This window comes from Sciurus carolinensis, chromosome 9 (genome assembly GCF_902686445.1).
Source record: "Sciurus carolinensis chromosome 9, mSciCar1.2, whole genome shotgun sequence".
NCBI classification, from domain to species: domain Eukaryota; kingdom Metazoa; phylum Chordata; class Mammalia; order Rodentia; family Sciuridae; genus Sciurus; species Sciurus carolinensis.
The window spans coordinates 24,335,995-24,358,364 of NC_062221.1; the positions used below are offsets into that span (position 1 = coordinate 24,335,995).

Consider the following 22,370-nt stretch of genomic DNA (forward strand, 5'->3'; position numbering starts at 1 on the left):
AGATGGCTTCATGGCTTCATTTCCTCGAATTGACCCGATTTCCTATTTCTACACTAACTACCTGTCCTTAATTCTGGCTTCAGTATTAAGCATTTATTTTCTCAAGCAATTGTGCCTGGTTGGGAATTCATGAACTTCTTGGCTCATGGTTCAGGCTGAAGGGCTTTCAAGAGGTGCAGTCATCTGAAAGGTTGCCTGGGGCTGGTGGATCCACTTCCTACATGGCTCACACATGGTTCACTCATGGTTCACTAGGGGGTTCCCTTCCATACAGGCCTCTCTACAGAGCTGTCTGAGTGTCTGTAGAACATGAACATTGACTTTCCCCAGGGGAGTAGTCCAAAAGACTAAGAAAAAAGTAGCAATAGGTTTTATGACCCAGCCCTGAAGTCGCACAACTTCACTTTGGTCATATTCTATTGTTAACATATGCCAGCCCTGGTTTAGTGTCAACTCTGCCCATCTGCCAGATGTGTTGTTCTGGACCCGCACCTAAATTCTAAATTTGTGTCTCTTCATCTATAATATAAAAATAACAACTTCCTTTTAGAAGTGTTTTGAGGATTAACCAATACAAGATTATCAAAGCACTGCTTAGCACAATGTGTTGTCCCACAGCGAGCACTATTAGAAGTGATTTCTCGTTGTTTAGCTCCTCGGAAAGTCTGTCCTCTGTTCTTCTCATTCCTCTAGAAGTTAAATTCTAAACACACTTCCTCTCCCCCGCCCCGGATACGTGAGTCTATTCCTTCTGCACCGCATTCTATTCAGACCCAATAGTTCAGAACTATTGTCGAAGAGGAACCCTAGTTCTGGGGGGTGACCCGAGTGCCCGGAACTCATTGAGAAACGGACCGGAATTGCCTCCCGACCGGAAGTGGCTCCGTGGTTCTCTTTCCGTCACCTAGGACATTAGCGGACAGTAGCTGTGACGGCTCCTCCAACCCCAGGGCAGCTACGAACGCATGGTGCTTGAGTGTGGACGCTTTTAAAATACAGAGGCGGGGCGCTCGGAGGTGTCGGGAAACGAGTGCCCCTCGGCCGCTTCATGCCAGGTTGGAGGCTGCTGGCTCAGGCCGGCGCCCAGGTGCTGGGCTGCGCCAGCGGCGGCGGTGGCCTGGGTGCTAACCTGAGCTTGGGGTATAGGTAGGTACGAACAAGGGAAGGGGTGTGGGGGTGGTGCAGCTGCACAACAGCGTCCTTGAGCAGTGTCATGGCTTGGCGCGGAGGGGCCTGCCCTGGCTAGAGGAGCAATGGGCTCAGTCCAGACGTGAGGCACAGAATAATAAAGAGCGTTAACTTAGCATCTCCTGGGAGATTGGAGGTGTGATTTTTTTTCCCTATGCTTATGAACCGGCTACTAGCGGCGAATATTATCAGTGGCAATAATATCTTCTAACAAATGAGCATGTAATGTGTGCCAGTCGCTGTGTTCATTGTAGTGTACCATGTAGCCTTATGTGAGCAGCAAACTATCCCACGGCTTACGATAAACCTGAAACTTAGGGAAAGCAACTTACCCAAAGTCATTCAACATATAGTGGACAATCGCGACTCTAGCTTGGCTCTACCTGACTACAAAAGGTAATAGATTGCCAAAAGCTTTACTTCTATTCTGGCCTGCCTCCATGTAAGAATAACACACCTCCTTCCTGACCTTCACCCACTAAGGTCTTTCATGATATGTTCACCTGTTCAGAGACCTTGTCTTTTGGGGTCTTTTAACTTTGTGACGCCCAGTTTCTCCATGTCTGTGAGCCTGGTCCATGCCATTGCTGCATCTTGCCACCTCTACTGGATATAAAAACTATTAAGATATACATCAAATGGATTAGTGACTTCACGTGTCTAGATAGAACTACTTTGTTAGGAATTGGTTTATCCCAGAGGAGCTTAAGAAATTTTCCTCCAGGGAAACCATTTCTGGTAAGATGTGAGCTCCATTTTAATCATAAAGAATATGGGGAGGGGAGATACACAATTCAAACCCTTTCCTCAAGCTGTGACTACATTTTCTAACATGTGGCCTCCCTTACCTTAAATGGGGGAAACCGTGATTTAGATTATTTTTCATTTTTACAGAACAAACCTCTGGCTTTTTGTTAGAAGTCTCCATGGCAAGAGTAGTACTTGGTGGTATGAGCATCTTTCTGAAGAAAATGCCTCATTTGTTAAGCAGTTGGTCTCTGAAGAAAATAAAGCCCAATTAGCAAGTAAACTGAGTCCTCTGAAAGATGAACCATGGCCTATACATCCTTGGGAACCAGGTGATTTTTTTTTTTTTTTAAGGTGATTCTTTTTTATTTGATGAGTTCTCCTAATTTCTGTGTGGCTAGATATCTTTAAAATTATAGGGACCGCTGGATAAATTTTTCATCTCTTAAATTAATTTTCACATCTTTAGTTTGTGTGTTTCATTGTGATTTGGTTTGCAACTTTATTTCTAGCTTCCTAATCTGTTAGTGAAACACCTCCTTGAGAAACTGTTTTGAGGTGAAAGGAGACACATTGTGCATACATTCTCATTTTCTTCAGATAAAAAGAATATAAAATGAACCAGTAAAGAAAGGGTGGAATAAAATGATGTAAAAATTGAAATGTGTCACAAAGATGTTTTCAGTTGGAATGTTCTAACACTCTTGGTTTGCCAAAAATGACCCCAAAATTAGCTCTAGCTCTTTGTATCTGGTGGGATACTAAGCCCATGTGTGGCCGGACCAAGAAGAGTAACGCCTTTCCCATTGAGTGGGTGGTCTCCGCTTGAGTACATTGTGACAGTTGAATTGTATAGTAGCCAGAAGTTCTTAGAGGAGCAACTTGCCAATTTATGCAACAAATGTAAGCGTTGAGATGGAAATTAACATATTTTAGTAATATGACTAGTTGTAACATAACTTCTTAGAATTTAAGTGGTAGATGTGTTTTAGTTAATAAAGTTGGTCATGACTTGATACTACGTAAGCATAATGATGGATTTATATGCCCTATGTATATGCAATTGTTTAAAAACTGGAATGTGCCAGCCTACATATTTTCTTCATTTAGTATAATTTTCTTACATTTGTTCATTTTACAAATATTTATTGAATACCAGTATATTATACCAGGCATAGTTAAAAGTCTGGCATCTATTGCATCTGTAAGGGTCAATCTTGTTTTACCTCATGAATATGCTAGCATATTTTTTATATGCCTGCTCCTTATATTAAAACCAGATTTTCAGAAAGACTGTTAGACCATATTGACAAATGTTGAAAATTTTTGTTTTAATTTCCAGGTTCTTCTAGAGTTGGCCTTATTGCTGTGAAACTGGGTATGATGCCTCTGTGGACTAAGGATGGTCAGAAACATGCAGTCACATTACTTCAGGTAAGAAAAAAACAGAGCTTATAAGTGATTTTAGTATGTCAAGATGTCTTTCTTCAAACTTTCATAGGCATTTTTTGTATTCTGAAATATGTAACTGTGTGGCAAAGAAAAGGGTAATGTCAAACATAGATAATATTAAAGAACTTTATTTATGATGGTTTAAGGAATTTTTGAGTCTTGCCTGAGCAGTGACTGGGTACTGGTATTGGGATAACTGGAGCTGTTCACTGGAGATAAAGTGCAAACCTAGCTTCTCACAGACCTGCCAGTTTAATTCATTATTGGAAGTATCCCAAATGTCCATTAGCAGTAGAATGGGTAACTTAATCATTGCATAGTCACAAAATAAAAATGCTATACAGCAATGCAAATGAACATCATAGAGTTACACACAACACAGATGAACCTTACAAAATGATTTTGAGTGACAGAAGACATGAGAATTTATACAGTCTGAAACAGACAACACTAGATCCATTATTAGGCAGTGCTCCCAGAGATAGTAATTATAGACCAAAGTGATTACTATAAATGTCAAGAGTTATTTCTAGAGCACTGCTTCTGAAATTGTAGCGAGCCTCAGATTTCATCTGGAGGTCTTATACAGCAATGGGTCTGAATTGGAGTTGGAGAGTCTGCACTTTTAGCAGGTTCCCAATTGTTGTGAGTTGTCTGGGGATCACACCTTAGGAACCCCTGCTCTAGAGTGAAAAGGGAGGGAGATGATTGGGAGAGACACAGAAGCTTTAGGGATCCTACTTCTTGACCTCAGTACTAGTTCTATATTATCTTTATAAGGATTCATTTCATTATATATTTATATTTTATGTGCTTTTCTGTTTGTTGTATTTGGCAGTTTTTTAAAGGTTTAGTTGTATATTTTTAAGATTGTGTTTGGCATTAGAGGGATGATGAATTAAATAACTTTGGGGAATTCATAATTATCCTAGATCCTCAATGTGGCTGGTGTGTTATGTTAAAATGTATTTTGACACTTTTTTTTTTTTTAGGTACAAGATTGCCATGTTCTAAAATATACTTCAAAAGAAAACCATAATGGAAAAACCGCAGCCCTAACTGTAGGAGGAAAAACTGTATCACGCTTCCATGTAAGGATATATTTTCCTTCCTAGACTAGTACATTTCATTAATTTCAGATCTAAATGCTTTCATGTTTTGAGATCATTCTATAGCCACAAATTTGCATTTTCTATGAGGAAAATTGTGTGTTTGGGGGGAAGCAGTTTAATGGGTCCATTTTGCTCAGAAGTCTGAGGAAATTTGAATTAGTTAATAGTCCCTCCCCCTTCATCTGGAACAAGTGATTTACCTCTCCAAGCTTAGTATTTGTACATCTGTAAAATGGAGATTAAAAAACTGCCTAACTGATAATGTTTGTCACAAGGATTTAATGAGGTTTTTCAAATTTGTGTGAAATATAACAGACACTCAATAAATTAGGTTATTTTGTTGTTTTATTCTGCTATGCACTTGAAAATTGACAGCATTTGACACCAACAGCATGTGAGGCTTCCTTTTTTGTCTTTTAGAAGGAATTTTCAGTTCTTGGGAGAAAGCTGTGTAGGGACCCTCATCAGATTTTTTTTTTTTTAATAAAACATTTTTTTCTAAGTAGAAAACTAATAGAATGTTGACTATAGTTTAAATTAGAAAAAAACCTGCCCAATTAGTAATCTCTGTTGTGTGACCTTTCTAGATGGTGATGGTTTTCACTAACAAAACATCTTTAGATTTATTGGAACATACTGCTTATCTCTAAGCAAACACTGTTTCATTATAACTTGTTTATGAAATGAATATGGACAAACAGGGTACTAGCAAATGTTTGTTTTCCCACTATTTCCTTGTCATAGTTAACTTTTATTGAGCATTTATTATGTGCTAGTTACATAAGCATTAAGTCTTTTACATTCATTACCTTAAGTAACCTTTTCAGCCTCTTAGGCTAAAGCAGTTAAATAATCCACTGAGGGCAACCCATTAATAAGAGGAATAGTCCAGAATTCTATGTACTTAACTATTTCTTGGTAAGAGAGATGAAAAAATAAATTAGCCAGTTCAGTACAATATTATAAACCCAAGAAGCACAGAACTGGAGATAGCCATTTGGGAAAATCTCAAGTGGTTTCACAAGGAGAAAACCAGAAAGGAAAATAATGCTGAAGGCATGCTAGTGGGAGTGGTTTCTCCAGAGACAAGTGGGTCATGTGTACTTGGGAAGAGAAGCATGATATGAGTGCATCTTAGTGTGTGGGTGCAGATACAGGCGTGGGCCAGTGAACAAGAGTGGCAAGGTAGCTGTCAAGATGAGTGTGAAGGAGTTTAGACTTCAAGGAACTTTCTGAATTTTTTAACCAAGAAAGTAATGTGATCAAATTGTTATCTTGGTTAACTACAATTAGAAGACTCTAGTTTCAGGGAGTACTTTTAGGAAGTTGTTTTAAAAAACTAGGACAGTTTGACTCACCCAGTCCTTTATAATGTGTTCCTTTCAGTCAAAATGCCTTGGTTCAAAAGGACCGGGTAAACTGGACGTGGTGGCACACACTTGTAATCCCAGCAGCTCAGGAGGCTGAGGCAGGAGGATCTCAAGTTCAAAGCCAGCCTCAGCAAAAGCGAGGTGCTAAGCAACTCAGTGAGACCCTATCTGTAAATAAAATACAAAATAGGGCTAGGAATGTGGCTCAGTGGTTGAGTGCCCCTGAGTGCAATCTCTGGTACTCTTAAAAAAAAAAAAAAAAAAAAAAAAAAAAAAAGAGAAAGAAAAAGGACTGGGTGCACATGAAAAATACTTATTTGTCAATAGGTAGCAGTTGAGTCTTTTTAAACTAGCCTGTTTCATAAGTGTTAGAGAAGTTAGGTGGTTTTGCATATTATGGTAGCATAGTCCATTTTTTTAAATTTGAGTTTTGTGGTAATATCTATTCTGCTACTAATTCTTGACTGTTAATTATATCAAACTTAGGTTTCAATTAATAGCACAGTGAGATATTTGTGGAAACTTTAAAAATATCAAGTGTTCGAATTTTTTAGTTGTATAAATGTATATCAGGCATCATGTGAATAATTCTTTGGTTGGACATAATACTACTGCTTTCTAATTGATTTTACTTTGTTTTTGTCTTGTAGTAGTTATTACAAAAATTATACTAGTTAGTATAATTTTTTCATTATCAATTTTGTAAATTCATAACTTTATGGCCTCACTCTAGAAGTCAAACACTGGGTTGGGATCATTTATTCTGCTTCAACATATTTGTGACCATTGCTTCCTTCAAAATAGGAGATAGTGGGAAAACCAGTGGATGTAAACTTGAGTTCCAATCCTGCATTCTGTCTTTAGCTCACTTCACTCATCTTTCGAACATCCCTTTTCTTTCCAATAAAGCAAGGTATAGTACTTGATCTCTAAATCCTCTTCTGATTGTGGAAGTCTCACATTGGTTCTTTGAATTTTAGTTCTCAGGGAAAAAACAAAAGTTCCAAAGTAAATTTGATTGGGAGCTCAGTTTAATTTATTCTATCTTACTTAGTTTTGAAGATGTGTTATGGATAAGATTTTATGAAATAATATTAGTAGTATTGGTATAAATAATGTAGTATTAGTAATTAAAATACTACAGAAATGATACTGTAGTTTCATACTCAAGGCTGTGGTCCCCATATATTTTCTCATGGTTCTTATAGCTTTATCTTCTTCACAGCAAGGTGATTGGGATGTTGGTATTCTTATATTGTATATTTTGCCCCTCTCCTTACATGAGCTTTCAAAACTATTCACTTCTTTAGTATAGGAAGCACCACAAAGGACCTTATGTGATTTCTTCAATGTATAGTTTTTATAGATCCAGAGGACATTTATTACAATATTAAGAAAAAGCTTTTCTATAAGTGACCTTTCTTTACAATGGGATGTGAATATGAAGTTTCAGAATTCTTTATAAATAAAAAATTTTATTTGAAAAGGGGAGATTTTTAAAGTATATAACCATTCTTTTGCATATTTTATGCAAATAGATTCTATAAAGTAAAATAAAGGTGCAAATAGATTGATTATAAAGGGTTTCTTTCAAAGCAAGGTCTATGAATATAAAATATCAAATAGTTAAGCATTCAAAAAACAAGTTTAACACATCAGTTTCATTTATAATAGAGCTAGAACTGTTTTAGGAATTGTGCCTTTAAGGAAGTAGACTACTTTGCTTTTGCTATTTTTGTATCTTATAAATAAAAACTAATATGGTACATACTGTTTTTGAATAGGGAAGTTAAGTGGTTTTATAAGTTGATCTAATCAGTTCATCTTAAGAGCAGAGAAGCATTTTCATTGTGGGAAGGATAATTACAGAGAACGTTGAAGAGGGGGAAATGTGATCTCATCAATGGGGATTATTCAAGTGTGACAATGCTGCCAGTCTTTTAAATTGCCTTTTGAAATCACTTATTTGGAAACTTTAAAAAGAGAAGAGGAAAGAAAAAAAGAAATGTTTCTGGTTTCAACTTAACTTGAGCATTTTTCTCATGACTGAGACCTAATTAGTTTTGTAATATTATGATTTTAACAAAAAAAATTAAACTATTCAATTTTGTTAAAATTGAAAAATAATAAGAAGTAGATGTTACCTTAGTTCTTAAGTCAAGGAAAGAATTTTTCTCAGAAACTTTTTGGTATACTTTGTTGTCTAACCTGTCGGTGCGTGCTTGGATCTAAAGTTAGAGGTGCAGATAATAAAACCATCTAGGTACTCACAGGCCAGCAGGAAGGCAAACAGACATATAAGTAGATAAGTGATAGTGATTCGAAAAATAATATATGCAGGTTCTAGGCTGGTATGGACAAGGGAGCAATACATTCCAGCAAGGTTGTTCAGAGAAGGATTTAGACAGGAACTTTAACTGGAGCTGGGATGAGAAACAGTTAACACAGTTTTAATGAGCTTCGTTTGGAGGTGCAGGGTGGGAAGGATACTACAAGTCAAGAGTGGCAGAGACAGACACAGGTATGGATACATTGCACACCATAGTCCATGGGGGAGCCTGCAGGTCCTTTTATAATTAGAGGGAAAGTTGAGGAAGAGGAAATAGCAGGGAGATAGATATACCGGTGGTGGTTATATTCTGATGAAAGAGGCACTCGTTATGTCAGAAAACATAAAATGGTATGACTTTTTTAGGCAAACCCTATAGCAGTCTTTATTAAGAGTTTCAAATTAATTAAAGGAAGGTTGGAAAACTGGAACATTATTATAAGTAAATGAGATGTCCATTAAGTTTTATTTTCAGGGATATTGATTTTAGTTATATTCACAGTAGCAGGGGGAAAGTTAGGGTTGAGAGGAGCAGACAATAATATCTACCAGAAGCTGGTGATACAGCAGCAACTAAAACAAGTCTCTGCCTTCAGGAAGCTTACATATTGGTGGGATTGGGAAGCTGTTCTATAGAAGATAAAACAATTTTTAAAAGTGTGTCATTTTGAAGATTAAATAAAATATTTAAAATCTTTGAAGGTTAATAAAATCAACTGAGTGGGTGGCAAGTGACAAAAATGGTGCCATTTTAGATCGAGTAATTCAGGAAAGGCAAATTGATATTTAGAGGAAGACAAGTATGGAGCAAGTCACCCAGAATTCTGGTAGTAAAGCTCAGGTAGGCAGGGAAAATCATATACATAAAGGACCTGGGGGCCAGTGTTGGATGTTTTCAGATCAGTAAGGGAGTTCATTTCTTCTGAAGCAGGGTGAGCCAAGAGGAGAATAGAAGATGAGGTCATTGTGTAGATCCTTATAAACCAGGGTCTTAGGACTTGATTCTGCATTGAGGTGGAAGGCACAGTACAGACATGATACAGCTGAAGTTTTAAAATAATCATGGCACCCTGGGAATTGAGAATGGACCAGGGAATCAGGAGTATGGAAACATGGACCAGCAAAAGATTGTGGTATGAAGGGGAGGGGATTTAGGAAGTCATTGGTGTGGGCTGTATTTTTAAATAGAACCTATAGGGATTGCTAATAGATAGGACATGTCATGTGAAAAAGAGCCAAGGGTAACCACAAAATTTGACCCAAACAATAGATGTTGGCATTTACTGAGATTTGGAAGACTGAGGGAGAGCAGTCTTGGGAGGAAGTTGAGTCAATTTTAGTTGTTAACTTTGAATTGCTATTTGATGTTGAGGTAGCGATAATGCAATTGGACATGTGAATTAATAGTTCAGAACAGAATTTGGAATTAAGTTAGAAATGTGAAGACATTTACATGTATGAGAACTAGAAGGGTAATGACTATAAGCCAGGTGAAAGTCTTTCATGGAGGGAGTAGTCACCTGTTACTGACTATCCCTGATCAGTACTGGCCATTGAATTTGAGGATTGACCTGTGTATTTGACCATGTGAAGATCATTGATTACCTTGCAAGCCTCTTTCTATTGAATGTTAGAGGCTGAGAGCACCTAATTAAAGTGGGGTCAGAGGATAGATAGAGAAAAAGTAGACTCAGAAAGTCGTTTGAGGAGCATTGCTGTAAGCAGGAACAGAAAAATTACCTGAAGAATATATGGTCAAGGAAAAGTTTTTTTTCTAATATTTGGGTTATTGTGACATGTTCATACATTAATAGGAACGTTCCAGTAGAAAGGGAGAAATTGATTTAGAAAAGAGTGAGACCATTTCAGGAGGAAAGACAGAATGAGTGAGGAGATGGAACCCATGCTTTTAATAGGAGCATAGACAATTTGTCCATTTTTCAATATGACTTTCAACCTTGGGTTGTTATAGCTTATATGAGGTACTATAAAAAATTACTGGTGCCTACGTTCCACTGTAGAGCAGTGAAGTTAGTCTCCAAGCAGAGGACTGTGACATTTTCTAAAAGCTCACCCAAGTGCATTTCATGTGCAACAAGGAGTGGGGTGGGAGGATAGCAGTACAGTAATTCTGGGGCAGGTAGTTTGACTTATTTGAAGAAGTTCTCTTGATTCTTCTTATTGAACAGCTCAGAGGGAAGAGAATTAAGGAACAGTGCTGGAGATTTTCAAAGAGGATGTGTCATTGTTTTAGTCAGCTTTTTTGCTGCCGCAACCAAAAGACCTAACAAGAACAATTAGAGGAGGAAGTTTATTTGGGGACTTACAGTTTCAGAGGTCTTAGTCCATAGATGGCCGACTCCATTGCTGTGGGCAGAACATCATGGTGGAAGAGTGTGGTGGCACAAAACAGTTGGGAACATGGCACCAGGAAGCAGAAAGAGAACTCTCCTCACCATGACAAAATATAAACTCCAAAGGCATGCCCCCAGTGACCCCTCCTCTACTCAGTTAATCCCTATCAGGTGATTAATTCACTGATCATATTAATTAAGCCTCTTATAACCCAGTCATTTCATCTGTAAACTTTCTTGCATGTCTCACATATAAACTTCTGGGGGACATCACATATCTAAACCATAACAGACTTAATTGCCTTGGAGTGTGCAAGAAAGATTTAGCCAGGGAAATGTGTTTGGTCAGACCACATTTGGGACTTACTTTGAAGTTGGTGCCATAACATTTAAATGTGACTTACTGTGTTTTCTTCCAGTTGTTTTAGAACAGGTGCAGAGTAGACAAATAGTTGATTTCCTGGGGTTGGGGTCCTTGATACAGTCTCTAGTCAGAAATTCAAATATGAGCAGAACTAGTTGTGGTGATACACATCTGTATTCTCTATTACTCAAGAGACTGAGGCTGGAGGATCACAAGTTCAAGGCCAGCCAGAGCAATTTAGGGAGATCTTGTCTTTAAAAAATCGAATATGAGCAGGGCACAACTCTCTTTCTTTTCCTACAGAACAAAGATCTTTACAGCATACTAGTTTTGAAACATACAGATGGTTGGATCCTAAGCAGTTAGATTATTTGTTTCTAGAGTTATAATGGATCATAGACGTAGATCTCACCTCCCTTAAAATGAAGGGAAGTGGGTGTTCTTTGTTCAATAGGGAAATAGTGTGCTTTCATTTTTTTTTTTCCTGACATGTTAGTAACTTGACTTGGATCTCTATGCATTCATCTCCACTTTTTGTATTTAATATGTTACTAATATGCACTGCTTTTCCTCTAGAAACCTACATCTGTATTGGAATTTTACCGAGAACTTGGATTGCCACCAAAACAGAAAACTAAAATCTTCCATGTAACAGATAATGCTGTAATTAAACCAGGTAATCTGAGGTCGGGGAGAGGAAGGAGGTAAAAATACCCAATTATATGACTTGTTTAATGTCAGCTATTTCAATAAAGCTGAATCTAAAATACAAAGTCCCAAACACTTTATTTTTAAATATAAAATGGTATCTGATTTAATCACTAGGAACAAACAGATCCTTGTCTAAGTGGAGAAAACTGTGGGGGACCCTTTGTTTTCTGAGAGAGGGAGGAGCTCTTTTGTTTTTAGTTTTAGAGTTTCTTATTTGAAAAAGCCACTTTCAAATAAATACACTAAGTTTTAAAATTCAAGGTTCATTGCAGGCTGGCATTCTGTTATGTGAAGAATAACTAGGCTCTCCTTTAGTGAGAAAATGTAGCATGAAACAGGAGAGTGACCTTTAACATTAAGATTCTTATTTAAAGTTTTCAAAGTTCCTGATCCATGGAGTGTCAAAAATTAGAAATTGACATATGATTTTATTGGTCACCATAGTTAACAAAATACAACTTTTGAACTTCAGAAAAGTTTCCTGATTTTTTTAATGTGAGTTCTAACAAGATTGTAGACATTTTTAAGTTTTATAACTTGAAGGCAAAAAGTAAATGGAATTAAACTAATGAGTATAAAAATAGGGTAGAATAGAATAATAGTATAAAAATGAGCGTTTTCCATTTAAAAAATAAAAGGATAGTTCTAAAATAATGTATAGACAGTTTGTTCTGAAATGGTTTTAAATAATTCTCTTTGGCATTAACACATCTAATTTTCTTAAATCCTTTGTGTACATTTAAGGTAGAGATAAAAATTGAGTCCACACCAACTTTTGCTGTTGCTCTAACCTTATGAAATTATTGTTTTGTGGGTCAAAAATGATCAAATAGCGGTTCAAGTTGTTCAGCTTCATAGAAATGTACTTTATGTAATATTCTTGGAATGGCCCCAATTTTCCTTTTTTTAAACTCATTTTTGATTGATAGATGATTAACCATATCTTAGTGGGGTACATTGTGATGTTTTGATATATGTAGGCAATGTGGATTGATTAAACTCCTATTTTTTCTCAATTCAAAGTCTTTCTCTTCCCATATAAATCCAGGTTATGTCCTACCTTAAAGAAAACTACCCTCTGAAATTCCATTGTACTTTACTATTATTAAACAAACTTAACTGAAATCAACTTTCAGTTACATTGTCTACTACATTGGTTCCTGGGTTTTTTGTTTGTTTTTCTTTTTTTGATGGCATCTTGTTGATTCTTTAGCAAGATGATAAATTTCTTAAGGTTTGGGGCCATCTTTAATACTTTTGCATTTCTAGCTGTATATGTTTGTAAATGCCCTATGAGTATTTTTAATAATTGCCAAATTAAATAGTTTTCATAAATGTTAATGTTTGATTTATATAAATAAAATATTGTGGAAGTTTTTATCACAGAATTTTAATTTACTTAGTAACTTATTTCCCAAGTATATTTAAAGTAAGATTTTATTTACATATAACTAAATGTGTATAAATAGACATTTTGTAAATGTTTCTATATAGTTAGGAATACCTATATTGACAAATTTTTTGCTTCCAGATATTGGGGCACATGCTAGGAGAACTGTATTTTATTGAAACAATAATCAATACACCAAAAGTCTGATACATATGGGCTTTTTATGGATATTATACATACATACCATACCATAATCATTACCTAGCATGAGGGTCCTGGGTTCAGGTAAAGTTTTTATTTTTATCCAATGGGTGATTAAAGACTTGATCAAGCCCCAATATGTTTTTAGTTCTTATTTTCTTTCTGTGAAATAGATAATATATCCTAGTTCCTTCTACTTATTTACCAAAACAACCAAGAATTTTCAAACTTGTGTGTTCACCAGCAGTCATGGAAATTACTCATTTTGACCACTTCCACTTTGGCCTGTGACTGGTGGCTCACTCCAGCACCATGCCCTCATGCTGGGCCACCATGTTCTTAAGCCTGCACTTAGCCAGCTAAAAGATATGTTTGTTGAATAGTTTCATTGTTTGGGTATTTTTAACGTTTATAATTGTAGAAGAGACTTTCCTCTTTTCTTGAAATCTAATAGCTAGCAGGCTTCCTGGCTGTACTTTGTTTTAAAAGTTTCCAAGCTAACACATTTCATGTTGATTTTTTTCATTTTCTTTTCACAAAGGCACTCCTCTTTATGCTGCTCACTTTCGTCCAGGACAGTATGTGGATGTCACAGCCAAAACGTAGGTCCTCATAGCAGTCTCTTTTACTTCCTATATTAAAAAGGAATAGGGGGGAGTGAAGGTACAGTCTTTTCAAGTCAGTGAATAAAGGATAAATCCTCATAATTTCAGTCTTCAGTATCACTGTACAGGTTTTAAAATTGCACTGAATTAATTGTTTGTGAAGAGTTCACATCAGAGCACAGCTTTTAGTTGAGATGTATGCTTCTTGAAATAAAGCTAAGAGGACAGTCACATTGCTTAGATTCTTCGTGAGTTGGGCCCACTTCTATCTTGAAGACCAAAGACAACATACAGTTTGATGGTGAAATACACCTGAGCAATGCTGATTGAATTCTTTTGAGATTACTGTTACCAATTATAGGAAATAATTAACTTAGTGACATTTTATACTATTTGCAAAAAGTGGTTGTTGCATTTAAGGGTCTCCAGAATAACTAAAAAATACTTTGTAACTGTGTTTAAAGCTTATCAGAAACTATAAGAAGTAACATCACATCTTAATCTTCTAAGCAGCATTTTGTTCCTCAGTGATATAAAAGTGATATTTCTTTGAAAACAAAACTTTTTAAATATGTTAACAAGATTCTAATTTGGTAGACATAACATTTAGTTGTCACTAACAAATGTTGACTTTGAGTCGTATTTAGACTGGACAGTGGTAACTTTGGTACTGTAGCTTTTTCATATCTTAACATTCCTACCAGATGGCTTAGTACTGACTAGAAGAGCTCCAAGAAACACCTAAATGTTTTCACAAATTTTAGAACTTTTCAAAAATTGGTTAATGTTACTTCACTATGGAAGGAAACAATCAAGCTCTTATGTATGTTTCTATAGAAATTATTCTGTATAAGTTGCTGAAATTCAAATGACCTAGAGTAAATAAAACTCCAGGCATTAGCTGTTGTCCATTCCTCTCTTCCCTCACATAGGTCATCCTGTCCCTTCTGTGCCTCTTTGTCGAATGACATTCGTAACGATATTCTGACTTAGAAACCCTTTGAAAAAAACAGGTGATCAGGAGTTGTCTTGTGATCACAGTGGTTGAATAGATTTTTGTTGTTATGTTTTGTTTTGGATATTCTTGTTTTTTTGTGGTATTGGAGTCCAACAGAAAGCTTTTCTCCAAGGATCAGATATATTCTTCATTTCCACACCATCATCATCTATTTTCAATATGGGCCATTGCCAGTGCTGCTAATACCTTTACTTTACCTCTGTTCAGCTGTTTAGAAATGAAGCAGGATAGATTGGAAGGGTGAGTTCTCTTTTTAGAGAGATATATGAACCTGTTCCTTTTTTTTTTCTTCCTAATTATCATGGTCTTGTCCCAAGAAATCGCATGTTTTTTGGTAACTTTGTTCTGCTTTCCTTTTCAAGAACTTGAAATATTGATGCTCTAGAGCTTTGATTTGGCTAGTTGAGGAATCTGTTGTAAATCAGATGATATTATTATATTTCTTAATTTATTTATATTTTACAGAACTAGGATTGAACCTAGTGGTGCTCTACCACTTAAATACATCTCCAACCCTTATTGTTTTGAGACAGGGTTGCCATAAGTTGCCAAGGAAACTGACCTCCAAGTGATCCTACTACCTCCTTGAGTCACTTAGATTATAGGCATGTGCCACCACACCTGGTTAGATTAGTTTACTTTTTTTTTTTTTTCCTTTTGCGGTGGGGGGGTGGTATTGGGGATTGAACCCAGGGGCATTAATCCACTGAGCCATACTCCAGCCCCTTCTGTTTTGAGAGAGAGTTTTGCTAAATTGCTAAGGCTAGCTTTGAACTTGCAATCCTCCTTCCTTTGTCTCCCAAATTGCTGGGATTATAGGAGTGGGCTACCATGCCTGGCACAGATTATTTTACTTTTTAAATTCTGAATTAGTGTATAAAATACATCACAATAATTCTGTTAGTTTACACGTAGTTCATGTTGTGTGAATTTCATTATATGTTTTACAGGGTATATGGGATCTTCTGAGAAGCCATGCAAAGTTAGGAGCTTTTGTTAGCAGATGTCTTGTGGCTGGGTTTGTGGGCAACTTGAATTAGAGCCTAACTTGACAAATGCCTATGTTCAGGAAAAGATTTCATCTCATATGTTGCTATTGAGTTTCCTTGGTTTCTTTTATTTTAAAAGTTATTTTCAAAACTTTAGCCCGATTGTGAGTACAGAGTGAAAGGGAAAGTTCTTTTGTATTCCTAGAAAATAAGAGTGTATAAAGTTGTGTCCCAGTTGCCAGACTAAAGAGCTGCTAAGAGCTGAGAGAATAGCCCAGGGATTTAAATAGTAATCATCAACTCTGGAGAAGGGAGGACCCTCTACACGCATATGAGAAGATCCTCACTATTGCTTTGGCTTCAGTACAGTATTTTATTTAACTTTAACTGTAACAGTGTGTTGGGAGAGTTACCCCACACAGAGGTACATTGTATTCTAGTGTACATACCTTCATGTTGCATTTACTAGGGTCAGATTGAATTGGATTTTTTGCTAAATGTTTCCAGTGACTACAGCTCTTATAGCTGGTATGTTGTTACATTGTAAGATGCTTTCAAGTGCTTGTAAACTTAGAGGATGCCTTATTCTCATGTGGAGCTTGATTTAAATTCCTCTGTGGCATTGGCTCCTGAGCTGCACACAGTCCTAGTTACTTACTGTTGCCTCCTTGCCACCCACTTCCCTGGATTGTAGCATGTGCCCCCATGCCAACGTCCTTTTATATGCATTTGTTTGCTTTTCTTCTATAGGCTCTGTGTCTTCTCAGTTCTTCACCACTGTGACTCATTTAGGGCCAGAGATTTTCTACCTCATCTTCCTTGGTTTTAAAATTTTGAGACACCTAAGCTTCATCCTCTTGATTATTAATCTTTTTACAAGTGCGAATACACTAGAGGAAAAATTTGTACAGTGTCGTGGTTGGGGAGGGGTGATGAGGGGACATGAACTTACAGGCTGAAGCAGTGGCTTTCTCACTTGAGTAGTCTTTAGAATCTCCTGAAGGGCTTGTTAAGGAGACTGATGGGCCTCTCCACAGAACTTCTGATAGTTCTAACAAGTTCCCAGGTGATGCAGATGCTGCTAATCCAGGAGCACACTTTGAGAACCACTGGCCTAGAAAATTGTTGAGCTCATCAGTTAAACAGCTTTTCTTCCTCACTTCTTTACCCAGCACAGAATTCAAAATGCCTTTCTTTCCTTAACTCTGGTCAAGTTGTAACATTCAAATGTGTTTAAAACACACAAGTTAAATTTATCCAATTTCAAATAACATTGCCTGTTTACTTCTTACAGTTTAGCATAAAATTGAAAATTATTATTTGCTTATAGACTTCATTATCTCCTTTTCATTAGAAAAATTTTTAATTATTAATCTCTACTTATATTTTGACTTTCAGTTTTTTTTTTTAAGCTATTATCCTCAGTTTTAAAATGTTGAAAGGAGAAAACACTCTGCTTCCAAAAAAAATTAGTGTTAGTATGTTAGTATAGAATCTGTTTACCTCAGGAAAGAAATTTTCTGCATTTTTTTTTTTTTAAACAGGATCAGTGACCAACAGTAGCAGCTTTTTCTTGAAGATAATAATTTACTCAATTCAGTTATAGTTCTCTGTATAAATAGGTACATTTATCAGTATCATTTTGGGATGTGTGATGTATATGTATTTACTAGAATTCATTTTAGTTTTGACTTTTTTTATTGTATACAAATGGGATACATGTTGTTTCTCTATTTGTACTTGGAGTCAAGGCATACCATTTGTGTAATCATAAATTTACATAGGGCAATGTTGTTTGATTCATTATTTTTTTCCCTTCCCCCCCACCCCTCTTTTCCCTCTATACAGTCCTTCTTTCCTCCATTCTTACCACCCTCCTTATCCCTAACCCTAAACCTAACCCTAACCCTAACGCTAACCCCTCCCACCCCCCATTATATGTCCTCATCCGCTTATCAGCGAGATCATTCGTTCTTTAGTTTTTTGAGATTGGCTTATCTCACTTAGCATGATATTCTCCAATTTCATCCATTTGCCTGCAAATGCCATTATTTTATCATTCTTCATTGAGGAATAATATTCCATTGTATGAATATGCCACAGTTTCTTTATCCATTCATCAACTGAAGGGCATCTAGGTTGGTTCCACAATCTGGCTATGGTGAATTGAGCAGCAATGAACATTGATGTGGCTGTATCTCTGTAGTATGCTGATTTTAAGTCCTTTGGGTAAAGGCCAAGGAGTGGGATAGCTGGATCAAATGGTGGTTCCATTCCAAGCTTTCTGAGGAATCTCCATACTGCTTTCCAGAGTGGCTGCACTAATTTGTAGCCCCACCAGCAATGTATGAGTGTACCTTTTTCCCCACATCCTCGCCAACACCTATTGTTGCTTGTAGTTTTGGTTTTAATACCAGAAAAGCTTTTATACCTATAAAGGGTCAGAGAATACAGGTTGAATTTTGATTGTATGGGAAAAAATTTTTACATCTAGTATGTAAAACCATCTAGCAGAATAGTTTTATATATTTTTATCATACTGTTAATAGATAATAATGCCCAGTCTTTGAACTGTGACTGTTGTATGTAATTCATACTTAGTAAAATTTTTAAACTCACATGTACATATCCTCCACCCCCCACCTCAGTATACTTTTAAAGTTTATTTTCTTTTTCTGTAATAGTAATAATATATTTCATTGTATCTTCTAATAGAAGTAATAATATATTTCCTTGTACTTTCTGAATTAGAAGATAGTTTGGAGTCTTAATATCCCCCTCATTTTTTAATCTCAATTTTGAGGCGGCAGTAGCTATAGATAGTGAACAAGTATAAATAGTGGATGAGATGAGGTATGACTGTTGATTCTATTCCCAGCATAGGACATTTAGCCCATTTTTTCCTATTGTGTTCTAGCAGTGCTTATTATAATTTGTAGTTTCAAAAAAAGAACAAATGAGAAAAGAATGAAATAAAGAACAAATAAAACTAAAGACGCATTCTGCTTTTTTGGGGGGAAGAAGTTATGTCTTTGTCTCAAAGGACAGAAATGGTGGTGATGCATCCCTAACAGTGGACACAGTAGCGGGGCACTTTCCCACCTGGTGTCTTACTAAACTTTGAATTCATGACAGTGCCATGCCTGAAGTAAATTTTTCCTGGTTGTCTGGAATTCTTTTATTTATTATTTAAATATTGAAATCAGAAGTAGCTTATTCCATTACTTAAATGGATGTTTTTCTTTGTGGAAGAAGGATAAAGTAAAGATCTTGTCTACAAGCCTGGGCTAATTGGAACAATCCATGTATTTTCAGATATAATCTGTTTTTTTTTTTTTTTGAGGGGGGGGCGTACTGGAATTAAACCCAGGACTGCTTAACCACTGAGCTACTTCCCCAGCCCTTTTTATATTTTATTTAGAGATAGGATCTCGCTGAGTTACTTAGGGCCTCACTAAGTTGCTGAGGCTGACTTTGAACTTGAGAGCCCCTGGGATTACAGGCATGTGCCACTGCACCCAGTGTAATCTTAATATTTTAAAGGGATTGGTGTCCTTTAAATTCTCATTGCCCTTTGATATCAAAATAGAAAAATAGCTATTCATCTTGATAGTGTTCTCCTTTGTAGTAAAAATTAAGGGAGATGGAGTAGGTGAGATTAACTGATACCACTGGACCTTTGCACATTTATTGAGATTCATTTAGTTTGGACTTTTTCATTAAAATATCAAAATGGATAAAGAAGTCTTGTTACCCATCAAAGCCATAAAGGTGGTTAAAAAGTCAGGGGACTTCTTAAAGGCAAGAACTCCCTGGGTTTTGTGTATATCATTCAGGAAGTCTGCCTACAAACCATCAGAAACCCTTCCAACTGGCTTGTTCTTCTGCTTGTAGATGTTTGCTGTGAACTCTGAATGAAACAAGGTATGTGCTGCCTTTAATATGTAATTACTGACTGGTTCTGTACAATTTTAGTTTAATTTTAATAAATGTTTACTAGCCATTCAGAGCAGTAAATCTGTAAAAATATGAGTGAAATGATTTTCAAAATAAGTGATTAGATTTTTTAGAGAGATAATCTCTTTGAAATATATTCCCTCTTCAATTGGTGAAAGTAAATGTCTGTTTTGAGATAAAGGCTAGAGTTTGGAGAGTAATGTTTTAGAGTGACATTTTGTTGTATTGTCACCTAAATATTTTTTAGAGTAAGTATCTTTAATTTCTTTCCTGCTTAACTCTACAGAGCAACAGTTTTTTCCCCCCTCAAGGTCAACAAATTAAAGACCTAATAAGTAGGAGGCAATATATGGTAGTAGCTAAAAGAATTAACCTTTAAGTAACTCTGTGACCTAGCCAGCTTTCTTCACTTCTTTATTACTTCATCTTTAACATAAGAATAATGATAGCACCTATTTCACAATCTTTTAATATCTGATTGAGATCATTCATGGAAGTTCTTGGTTCAAGGCCTGGCAGATAATAAATGCTCAGAATTATTGGCCACTATCACTTGTTTTAATTTGCTTAAATTTTAAAAGGAAAGTTTTATGTGTCCTCAATAGGAAATACTTTTTTAATTAACAGAAAACATGAAGGCATTAGGAATTAAATTCTGGTGTTTTCTCATACATCACGTATTACCTTCTCACATCAGACTGTATATAGCAATGTAGTAACTTTATAAAACACTAGGTGATTTTAAAAATCACACACCATCTATTACATCTAGAATTTTTAGACTAATGAGGATACCCTTGAAATAGCTTCGTGTTGCTGGGATATTTTTATATTTGTGTTCTAATCTGTTTCTCAAGAGACATTATGACCTGGGTTAAAGTATGACCAGATGTTCTCATTGCCAGGGATTTGATCTTGGGCAAGTGGTTTAACTTGTCTGGATTTAAATTCATTGTCTTTAACATTAGGGAGAGTGTTAAATAGTTTCTAAGGTTTCTTTCAATTCTAAAAATCTGTTTCCAAGAAACAAAAAATAATCCCTTAGTTTTCCAAGTCACATACCTCATCCTTATCAATTATTAATGAAGAAATAATATAATAGTTTCATAGCATGGGGCCATGTCATTTCTATGCTCTGTGGCTGAATTTCTTCAGAAAACTTTTGTCCTTTCATGATATTAAGGAATTGGTTATTCAATGAAAAGCAGACTTCACTCAGAGTAGCACATATTATGTACTGAGTTTATTTAGGACAGTCAGGAAATCAAAGGAACCACTGCATATTTGACCCTTTGTACTATCAGATGAGCAGTTATAACATCAGAAAACCTATAGGCAATGTACTTGGAGAAGACTCTGATTGATAAAAGTGTTCCCCAGTATTGATGGGAGGTTTACAGTTTGGGGACAGAATCCATTTCAGGTCATTCTGTCACAAACTTGTCCTAGAAAGTTAAGCCACAGAAATAGTCCATGCCAGCTTCTAACTAAATGTGACTGGAACACAAAGCAACTGGAAAATTTCACCGTGACTCACTTTTGGATTCAAGAGCCGTTCATTGCTGATCAAATAAGTTTACACAGCAACACTGAATTGGGTAGAAATAAGACTCGGACTTTACAGGAATTTTAGGTAGAGACACTATATATCTTTGAAATGCATGGAGATGAAATTAAGTACATAACATGAGTGTGTTGTTAAATGAGAAGTTACTGACAGAGATAAAATGCTGCCAGACAGGGTAATCATGCTCTACCACTGAACAAAACTCCCAGCTCTTTTTAATTTTTGAGTCAGGGTTTCACTGAATTACACACGCTGGCCTCAAATTTGCCATCCTCCTCCTCCTCAGCCTCCAGAGTACCTAGGCTTATAGTGTACACCACCAACCTGGTACTGTTTCAGTTTACAAAACAGAGGACAGACCTATGTGATAAGATGATCATCTCGGGAAATTCATTCCAGTGGTTGTGAAGAAGGATAGCATGAAGAGGGGGAGATGTTTGCGTTGTTTCTGAAACACAGAAATTGAATGACTGAGGCACTTCTGATTAGATATACTTGGTACATGTGTGGAATGGAATGGTAGCAGAATTCTTGTCAGAGGTGGAACTCTACCTTGTTAGTAATAGCTTCAGGGGTCAACAAACTTAAAAGCCAGATTAATATTCAGGTTTACAGACATTGTAATCTATGTTCTAACTACTAATTTTGCCGTTAGAGTTCTAAAGCACATCTAGACATTGTGTAGAATGTGCATTTCTGTGTTCCAGTGAAACAGATAGCCAGGGCAGTCTCTGCCAACCCTTGGTTTGACCCACAGTGAAAAAAGTATCAGAGGCAGGACTCTGAGATCATCTTTTCATGTAGCAATAGGGGAAAGTGACTTTTCAAAGAGCATAAGGAAGCAGAAAAATAGAGAGCAAATGGTGACCGTGGGGCAGGGGGTCAGAAGAGGAGAGGTAGAGGACACCCCTGTGGAGAGATTCTATTTTAAAAGAGGCCACGAAAATGACACTGGCTTCATATTAAATACAATTACTAATTTTTAAGGTGATAATGGCATTGTGGTTTTGTTCTTT

The 22,370-nt window shown here is 36.3% G+C and overlaps 1 protein-coding gene across 2 annotated transcripts in view; it reads left to right on the top strand.

The window, feature by feature from the left end:
* The first annotated feature begins 877 nt into the window (after positions 1–877).
* Mrpl3 (mitochondrial ribosomal protein L3) overlaps positions 878–22,370 on the top strand; it is a 46,406-nt gene continuing 24,913 nt past the window's right edge. For both annotated transcript variants that reach the window (XR_007110254.1, XM_047564751.1), the window contains exons 1-6: positions 878–1,146; positions 2,083–2,267; positions 3,278–3,369; positions 4,380–4,478; positions 11,493–11,592; positions 13,760–13,820. Coding sequence is in view for 1 of the 2 variants with exons in the window: in XM_047564751.1 (XP_047420707.1) it covers positions 1,049–1,146; positions 2,083–2,267; positions 3,278–3,369; positions 4,380–4,478; positions 11,493–11,592; positions 13,760–13,820 (635 nt within the window). In the remaining variant the exon portion in view is untranslated. The remainder of the gene's footprint in view (positions 1,147–2,082; positions 2,268–3,277; positions 3,370–4,379; positions 4,479–11,492; positions 11,593–13,759; positions 13,821–22,370) is intronic.